This window comes from Acanthopagrus latus, chromosome 13, assembly GCF_904848185.1.
Source record: "Acanthopagrus latus isolate v.2019 chromosome 13, fAcaLat1.1, whole genome shotgun sequence".
NCBI classification, from domain to species: domain Eukaryota; kingdom Metazoa; phylum Chordata; class Actinopteri; order Spariformes; family Sparidae; genus Acanthopagrus; species Acanthopagrus latus.
The window spans coordinates 16,556,330-16,564,883 of record NC_051051.1 but is presented as its reverse complement, the minus strand read 5'-3'; the positions used below and the strand labels follow the sequence as shown (position 1 = coordinate 16,564,883).

Genomic DNA, 8,554 nt, shown 5'->3' with positions numbered 1-8,554 from the left:
AGTTGTAATTCGGATGAGGACAGGCTGTAGCACTGAGTGATCTTGTAATAATGCAATAATGAGCACTGAGTACTTATTGTTGGACAGCTGAAGCTCAAGAGGTACAACAGGTTGTCCAGTATCCGGAGGGTCACTGGTTCGATTCCCCCAGCTCCCCCGGCTGCATGTTGAAGTATCCTTGAGCAAGATATTAAACCCCAAATTGGTCCTGACGAACAGATCTGCCGTGTGCTTGAATGTGTGAGTGTGACAAGCGTTGTGATCACTTTGAGACTGGAAAAGTGCTATAGACTTCAATATGCTGATGAGGGCCACACCAATTACATAAACCTCATTTATTTTGGATTACATGGAAAGAACTCCCTTTAATTCACAGGTAGACAAAACTCATTTCCTTTGCTAATAAAGAAAACAAGAATAGAAAGAAGCAAAAACTAAAAAGGTACAGCAAATAGAATATTATATACCTTACTTCATGGACACAAAGTGGCAGACACTGGAATCTGTAGTTGCCACTGGAAATGTTTCTTTGACTCTCAATTGACATACATACTAGTTTAATGGTACATGGGTATACTTGGATACATGTGCAGTATGCCCTTTAATCTTTCATCATAATCGCAACAGCCACTTTCACTTAGTTTATTTTAAAATGCACGGGAGCAAACCAAGAGACAGAAAGAAAGCTTGCAGCAGCTACAGTTGCACAGATGCTAAAAGTCCAAATTCATTGACATTTCCATTGAGAACAATTTGCCCTGTAATTCTGAAAGAGATTTTTTTTTTTTGCCTCATACTGCAGAAACCCTTGATTGGTGTCCACAGTCTTTGTGGGCACTCTTAAAAAGCTACTGTAGAGAGTGCCCCATTGCCCCCCCGCCCCCCCATTGTTATCACACTGATTCAGTCCGTAGGAGGCCTAGTAATGATTAAATGGTGCAGACTCCTTCAACTCATGGTACCCCTGGTGGTTTGGCTCTGTGAAGAGACAGAGAGGTCAGTTAGAACTAGTAAGCACCACAAATCTCTCTCTCCTTAATCAGCCATGGCTTTTAAAACTCTTTTAGAAATACAGGCAGTTCAGTTTGGCTCCAAAAAGAAGGAACGGAAGCAAGACAGACAGTAAAGAGAAAGAATATGACCAAACAATGTTTAAATTCACTGCAAATGTTTCTCAAACTGCCTCCTCGGGTCTATTTGGATACTACCCTATTCTATATTCAGTGGCTTTTCAGTGAGAACTGCTTATGCTACCTCATATTTAAAGCACTTGCTTTACATTCTCAGAGCCTGTAGTGTGGAGGTCACTTAATAATTTTCTGCACATCCCAAATGATGTAAACAAATATAGCCACTAGCAGAATGCGTTTGAGTGTGTAAATAAATGTTACGGTACCAAGACTCATATTCTCCTCCACAAGGGGCCTCTTCTCGCTGCAGTTTACCACTCTTCCCTGCGCTGCTCCCAGAATAGTCATGATGTCCACCAGGCTGAGCTTCCCTTCCTCCTTGGCCTCCTCCACTTCTCCTGCCAGCTCCATCGCAGCCTCCTCACGCTCTTCCATCTCTTCTTGGCTCAGCATTGCATTCAAACCCTGCCCTGTGGTGGCTGTACCCACCTGTGGTGGCGCCAGTGAGCACAATGCCCTCACCTGCCCATAGGACTTCAGGTGTGCTACATTGGCCCGCAAGAAGAGTAGAAGGACATTGAGGTCATTCAGTGGGCAGCCTAGCTGACGCTGGTTGATTACATCCAGTGCTGGAAGGACCTCGTAGACAGAGATAAAGGTGGTGTCCCAAACAAAGAGCCGGATCAGGCTGAAGAGGACTATAGGAGCAAGCAGGACGTAGATGGCACCGTTGGCCACGCTTATCACTTGAAAAACCAGCTGGCCAATCATTTTACACTGAACCAACTCAGGAACCCAGTTCTGATCCCGCAGCATGCCGGTGCGGACGAAGCAGCTGAACTCATCCTGCAGGAAGGCGGAGAGGTGGAAGTAGGCCAGGTAGAGACAGGCAGCAGTCATGAAGGTCAAGAGGAGGAAGCCTCGTAAGAAAAGCATGCTAACGAGGAAGTAGGAGTTTTGTTTGCACTTCATGTATCGCTCCAGTAGAGGGTACTCAAAGTATCGCTTCTTCTTGGCCCTGCAATTGGATAAGGAGAAGAAACTCAGCACCATGGTCTTCACGTTCAAACAGCTACACACACATTCCCAGCTAGGAACACCCCAATCCAACCACAGTCTCGCATTTGGCTACAAGGATCTGACCACCAAAACTCCCAATCCTCCACTGAGACTGTTGGAGGGGGAATTTGCAAGGATATATTATCGGTAGTTGCAAAGGGAGAGGAAAATATAACTCTTCACTTTCCCAAAGCACACATTTTTGCAGTTTATCAAAACATTCAGAATGACAGCACAAGATCACTTCTGTAACCTTTAACCAAGAATTCACACTGGCAGATAAAGTTAAATTTAGCTAGATGTTCTACTTTGGAGACAAATCAACACTTATAAAATTGGGCGAATCAAAACGTATATAGGTAAATGGGAATATTTTTTCTTTTAGACAATATTACTGCTGCGATCCAACAATAGCTGGTTTTCTTACCTTTGCAGTTCGGCCTGAAATGTGAGGGGGTTCTTAGTGTTCTGGCGCATGTCCAAAATGTTCTGAGCCAGTCGGATGGAGCGGTTGTACGACTTGTCCAGTTCGTCAATAACGAAGAGCAGGTCTGAGCCCAGTGAGGGCATGACGAGCTGGCGCCAGATCAGAGCCGGCAGGTACATCAAGACAGCCATTGCCATAAGAGAGTATGGGAACATCTGGATGGACAGTGAAAGGAAAGGGTCAAGGAGAGGATGGCAGGGAAAAGTTAAAAGAAGCAAGGTGACTCACATAAACAATGGCCTCACAACTTAGTATTACAAATGAACACATATAAATGGAAAGCTGTTTTTTTTGTGACTGGTTCTTTAATGTCTTCTTGGGTCTGAATAGTTTGCAAATGTTTGAGCAACAAAAACATAATCTGCCTCTTAATGATTGGTACGCAGCCATTAAAACAAACAACAACGACAACAACACATCAGCTCACAGCACAGAGAACAGCAGTTTAACACTGACAGCCCCTCCAGGTGAGAATTAAGAATCGCTTAACTTACTTTGTGTACCCAGAGTGAGCGCTCCTCAAAGTTCCCATTGCTGTCGAATTCATGATGCATGAGGGAGTCCCAGCAGTACGTGTCTACATAGCTGGCCTGCTTGATGGTGAAATTGCTGGGAGGGAAACAGCTGATCTGAGGCCCTGAAGAATAAACAAATGTTGATCTGTAACATTATCTACTAATATGTGGAATAATTTTCTGGAGCTTCCTCTTTATCAATCTGCCTGTAATCAGTCTCTAAGCATTTGGTCTCTCTCGCTCTCTCTCTCTCTCTCTCTCTCTCTCTCTCTCTCTCTCTCTCTCTCTCTCTCTCAAACACACACAAACAGACACATGCACACACACACACACACACACACACACACACACACACACACACACACACACACACACACACACACACACACACACACACAGTATTGCAGGTCCAATACCAGAAATGGGAGCTTCTGCTTGCCTTTTTCTTTTAAGTTCTTTACAGGATTCACCAAAGTAAATCATATGTTTCCAAATGGCAACCTGGCATTTAAAAAACCCTGGGTGACTCCATCGGGCCCCTCTACCTTATACTTAGTTCACCTTGATATAACCACATGTAGACCACTTGAATCTATGCTCTGTATCCATCTGTCATTTCCAAACTTTGCCCCACCCTTAAACAGAGAGCCTGGGAAGAACACACGGAGGGTGTGCCCCACCTATTTCTGAGCATTGCAACAGAAACATGGAGGTTCTATTTTTTACAAGCCGCCTCCACATCTGCCCAGCTTTCTGTTAGTAGTAACACACTGCCTGTAATTTACTGTCAGGATGTGATTTCTTCTGCCAGTCCCACTCATTATAGACAACCATCACATGATGCAATTATACGTGTTTGTGTGTGTAATTAATCAACCACATTCCAACATATTGATAGTGACACCTAAAATATAATTATGGCAGCTGTGGTTATGATGGAGTATATTCATTTTAAAAGTGACCTTGTATAGATATTTACAGAAAGAGGAAAGTACAGCCTGTATTTTTAGACTAAAATACTCATTTTTTTTTTTCTTTTCAAAATGGAGCACACAACATTTGCAATAAATTGTGGGCTAGTTTGCAGTGACGTATATTAAAACCCTTTAGAGTGTCGCAGGGATGATATATGTTTGTAGGCTAACAAAAAGTTAGCATCACCCTAGTTCGCTCGGCCAAAAGCCTTTGGAAATTTTCTGTTGGATTTTGGATTACTGCTAACACAAGTTTATGATACTTACATGTTTTGTTCAGTAAGATAATCGTCACAGATGAACACCACTTTGATGATTTTATACGCAATCACCACAAGCAAAAGGCTAACATTAGGCTATGAACAAATCTACTCCTGTGAGTTCAGCGACACCACCACTAGGTGTCATACTACATGAAACTAAACAAACTTTACTGTAAACTGATCAATCTACAAGCAGAAAAGTTAGAGTGAGAATATTTTACAACTATAGTTTACCCGTAAAGATACGTTTTTGTCAGCTGCAGACCTTATTTCTGACATTCAACAATCCAAGGACTTAGAGAGGGAATTGAAAGAATAGAAACTTATTTCTGGGTTTCAGGATTCCCTGTTTTACTTTTTTGTTTAATTAAAAGTAGATTTATTTGGAGGGTCATCCATGATTTGCAGCTGCGTCATGAAATGCTAAACAATAAACAGCATATCTTTTCTATAAAGGTTTTTCAAAGCTGTCAATCACCTTCTCTGTGCCAACAGCTGTTATATAATTAACAAACCCCTGAAGACATCACAGTCGAGCAATTCATATAACATGCATTCAGCTTAACATAACAAAACAAAACAAAACAAAAAAAATCAGTGTAAACTGATTTTAATGTGATTACATTTTTTTGTGTTTTGTTACCAAATGAGCCACAAGCACACAATACTGCTGGTCTTTTGCTGTTAACGCTTCCCGAGAGATCAACCTTAATCTTAGCTGATCTCTATAATGATCGGATACGTGCTGGTACTTGCTTAGGTTTAAGTTACGCTGAGTATTACAGTTATAATACTGACTGACATGACTGTATGTTCTGTGTGCTGCTAGCTGTGGGAATCTATTTTTTTCCACTGTGAGTGCATGTGTGGGCACATGCGCTCACAAGTCAACCTAAATACAAAACAACAGCATGCCTTTCGCATGAAATCTTATCAAATGTTCTCTCCCTCAGCCTCCCACCCCTGTGAGCCATTTAGCAAAGTGAGGGAACCTACATTTCTGTCACTGCTCCTATCTCCTACTCCCACTCCCCAATTAACACTGGCAGATCATCCCCATGTTTGTGCTTTGTACAAGAATTCTTGGCTGAGAGTCCAGGTGCAAGTAAACCAGACTCCAGACAGCAGCGCAATCAAGAACTGTTGTGAAACTGACAGCCCAGCAGATAGGCAGCCAAGATCCATCAGTTGAGCCGCATACCCCGGCACCACATCATGTTCTACGCCGCCCCCCCTCTGGTTAATCAACATATCCTCTCATTTGACTCAAATCGGGGGGAGCTGCCACAGAAGAACTTCGCCTTGTAATTACAGCGTGCCAGCGTTAGTGAATGCTGCTCTCAATCATCCCCCATGGCAATTAGCATCAGGAGCACCGGGCTGATTGCAGACCAGCTCAGAAGAGACAACGTTTAGTTCAAAGTCAAGGGAGTCAGCCTCCTCAGCAAAAGTCTTACGCTGCAGACTTGCCACGTACACTTTAGATTGTCAGCGTGGTTTTTGGTGCTCTACAAATGATCACTGGCAGACAGATTGTTGGCATGTTTTATATGAAAACTAACAAATTTGATTCAAAACATGTTTTTTTTTTTCTTAGTAAAAAAATAGAGTAAAAAAAGTCAATAAAACAGCACAGCAGTCAAAGGTATGACTGGAGTCAAGGCCTGTTGTGGTTCCTTGTTTTTAGTAATGTTGTGCTGTCATGTTATCGTTGTTTTTGTTGTATCCACACTGCTCAGAAGGCCTTAATGGAGTCAGCACTTAATGTGTTCCTTTTATGATAGGTGTTTAAGTGTTTTGTTTTCTCCCTCTTGCTTCACAGCACCCTAATTTGGTTAAGGAAAAGTGCAGTATAATTACAGCTCTCATTGTTATTGCTCTTGATATTTAGTTTAGTCAAGTGGGAATTGTCAGGGATGAGGAGGGTGCCAAGATGAAAGCCTTCTAAGAAAGAGGACAGATATGCTCACTGTCACAGTTCAGGACTTTTAACTCAGCTTCACTCCTTTGTCTGGGCCTGTGTGTTAACTTTGAATTAAATACCCAATGCCACAGGAATACTAAGTGTCTTTATATTGGTATGCAGGATATTCCTCAACTAAATGCAGTTTAGCAGGTAAATAATGAGAAATTCAAGGACAGACAGAAGAAAATTACTTTCAGAGGACATTGCATTAAAATGCAGCTGAAACACGGACAGATCACCGCCATCATCAACAGCCACAGAATAAAAAAAAAAAAATAAAAAAAAAAGTACTCACAACTATGGGGTGTTATTACAGAAAAATGCAAGTGTCTGTAACATAGATTCATAGATTCAAGGATAGGGACAGAGTGTTGCTCACCCAGGGAGATCTCACGGGCGAAGGCCATGCACACCAGCATCAGCGGAAGTCCGACAGACACAAATTTGATGACCTTGTCCAGAGGAAGCTCCAGCTCCAGGTGGTGGATCCGGTTTATCCCGGGGCCGTCCTGCAGCAGGGCATCAGATAGCATGGCCTTGGCCGCAGCCTGGGCGATGGACATTTTGAACACCTACCCGGTGATAAGAAAAAGGGTTTTTTTTTTTTTTTTGACACAGTGAAGTTGGAAAGGAAGATACCGTGTGCCCTCAGTGCTGTAAGAACAAAACAGACTCATGACCTTTGCTGCATATCACTGCTTACCTTTCTCTATCTCATCTTTTCTGTCATTCTTCACAACATGTGATACTTTAACATAAGCTAGAATGCCTATAAATGCACAGTAATATGAGAGAACCTTTCAAGTAGAGGATTGTTTTTTTTTCCCAGTTAGCAGGAAATGTCCTGAACATATCGTGAAAGCTATAACCAACTTACCTTGAGTCTTCCAGCTTTCTACGGTGATACTATTAGAAATACATTTGCAGTGTGTCCCTCTAAAGGCCAGCGCTGTCTTGGAAAGGTTCTTAAGTATTCAGGGAGGGCCTCTGTAAATGAGAGGTTGGATTTGGGCTGGACCAGGCTGAGCCGGGTCTGGCTCTAATTACAGAGAGGACATCTGGGAGCATGTAGGCGCCCAGATGGCACTGACTGCAGCAGACCTCCAGTACCCAACACTGGGCCATGCTGTTGGTGTGTGTGTCTGTGTGTGTGTGTGTGTGTGTGTGTCTGTGTGTGTGTGTGTGTGTGTGTGTGTGTGTGTGTGTGTGTGTGTGTGTGTGTGTTTCTCTAGTCTGTCCACACTGTGTGTCTGTGGCCCGCTTCAAACAAGTGAACCATCGCCAGTGGCTTTTTCAGCCTCTGTCATTCTGAGACTATTTTTACTGCACTTCAGCCTCAGAGCTGAAATACTGTACAACAAACATACAACAGGGATGCAGCCATGTTTCTGACCTTTGCAGTACATGTGTGTGAGAGCATAGAACAGTGTGCATAATTCTTTTTGATGGAGTGATTTCGATTTGTGATATAAATCAAGGAGAGCCACAGGATGTCGTCAGATTCGTCGGATGGAGTTCTCACAGATGATTTGTCGAATGGAATTAAAACGTTTCGATGGCTGTACTCATTCCTCCTGTTCATACCAGCTTGTGAAGTAATCACTTTCTAACCTGATGCAAATGCAAGTGATGCAGGACAAAATTCTGCTCCAAGAAAGGGAGATTTGGTTCTTCCCTAATGCCATAAACCAGCTTGATTTGGCTCTCACCAAGTGACACTTTGAACACCGATCACAGTCTTACCCAAAACTTAAGGTGAGTAGTTTTAGTTTTACTACATAGTTTTGTTTGTTTAGGAATGGAAATCAAGCAATTAAGATTGTTCTCTTCTGATTAAGATTCCTCCCCCCAAACTACATAGCAGACCATTTATACAACGATACCTTAAGCTGCAATAACTGATTTTTAGGGAAATAACCTGACATGAAGATACTGTTGAATGCACAGTGAAGTTTGCTGTTTCAGTGCACCGATGTCAGAAGCTCAGCTGGTAGAGTGTGTGCACCATATACAGAGGCTGTGTCCTAGCTGCAGTGGCCCACGGTTTGTATCCGACCTGTGGCCCCTTGCTGCAATCATCCCCTCTCTTTCTACCCATCATGTTTGTGTCCACCCAAACAAGTCCTGCTTCCACCGAGCATGGCTGGAACGTGGAGGCTG

The 8,554-nt window shown here is 42.9% G+C and overlaps 1 protein-coding gene across 3 annotated transcripts; it reads right to left on the bottom strand.

Annotated features, from left to right (window-relative positions):
* Window positions 1-899: 899 nt before the first annotated feature.
* Window positions 900-7,362, bottom strand: panx3 (pannexin 3). Of its 3 annotated transcripts, XM_037119826.1 has the most exons (6): window positions 7,272-7,362; window positions 6,774-6,966; window positions 3,171-3,313; window positions 2,617-2,831; window positions 1,397-2,148; window positions 900-978 (listed from the first exon to the last, which is right to left on the bottom strand). In XM_037119826.1, the coding sequence occupies exons 2-6, from the start codon at window positions 6,955-6,957 to the stop codon at window positions 920-922; spliced, it is 1,353 nt and encodes a 450-aa protein (XP_036975721.1). In that variant the 5' UTR covers window positions 6,958-6,966; window positions 7,272-7,362; the 3' UTR covers window positions 900-919. The 3 variants fall into 3 exon arrangements, with proteins under 3 accessions (XP_036975721.1, XP_036975720.1, XP_036975722.1); XM_037119825.1 differs by having other exon boundaries at window positions 906-2,148; XM_037119827.1 differs by lacking the exons at window positions 6,774-6,966; window positions 7,272-7,362 and adding an exon at window positions 4,433-4,551 and having other exon boundaries at window positions 906-2,148.
* Window positions 7,363-8,554: the final 1,192 nt, after the last annotated feature.

Bases quoted from the DNA above. Each gene is read 5' to 3' on its own strand.
- panx3 (XM_037119825.1), bottom strand. From the start codon at position 6,957: ATGTCCATCGCCCAGGCTGCGGCCAAGGCCATGCTATCTGATGCCCTG. The intron at 3,314-6,773 runs GTGAGCAACACT...TTTATTCTTCAG, and splicing joins CGCCCGTGAGATCTCCCTGG to GGCCTCAGATCAGCTGTTTC. The intron at 2,832-3,170 runs GTAAGTTAAGCG...CTGTCCATCCAG, and splicing joins GCTCACTCTGGGTACACAAA to ATGTTCCCATACTCTCTTAT.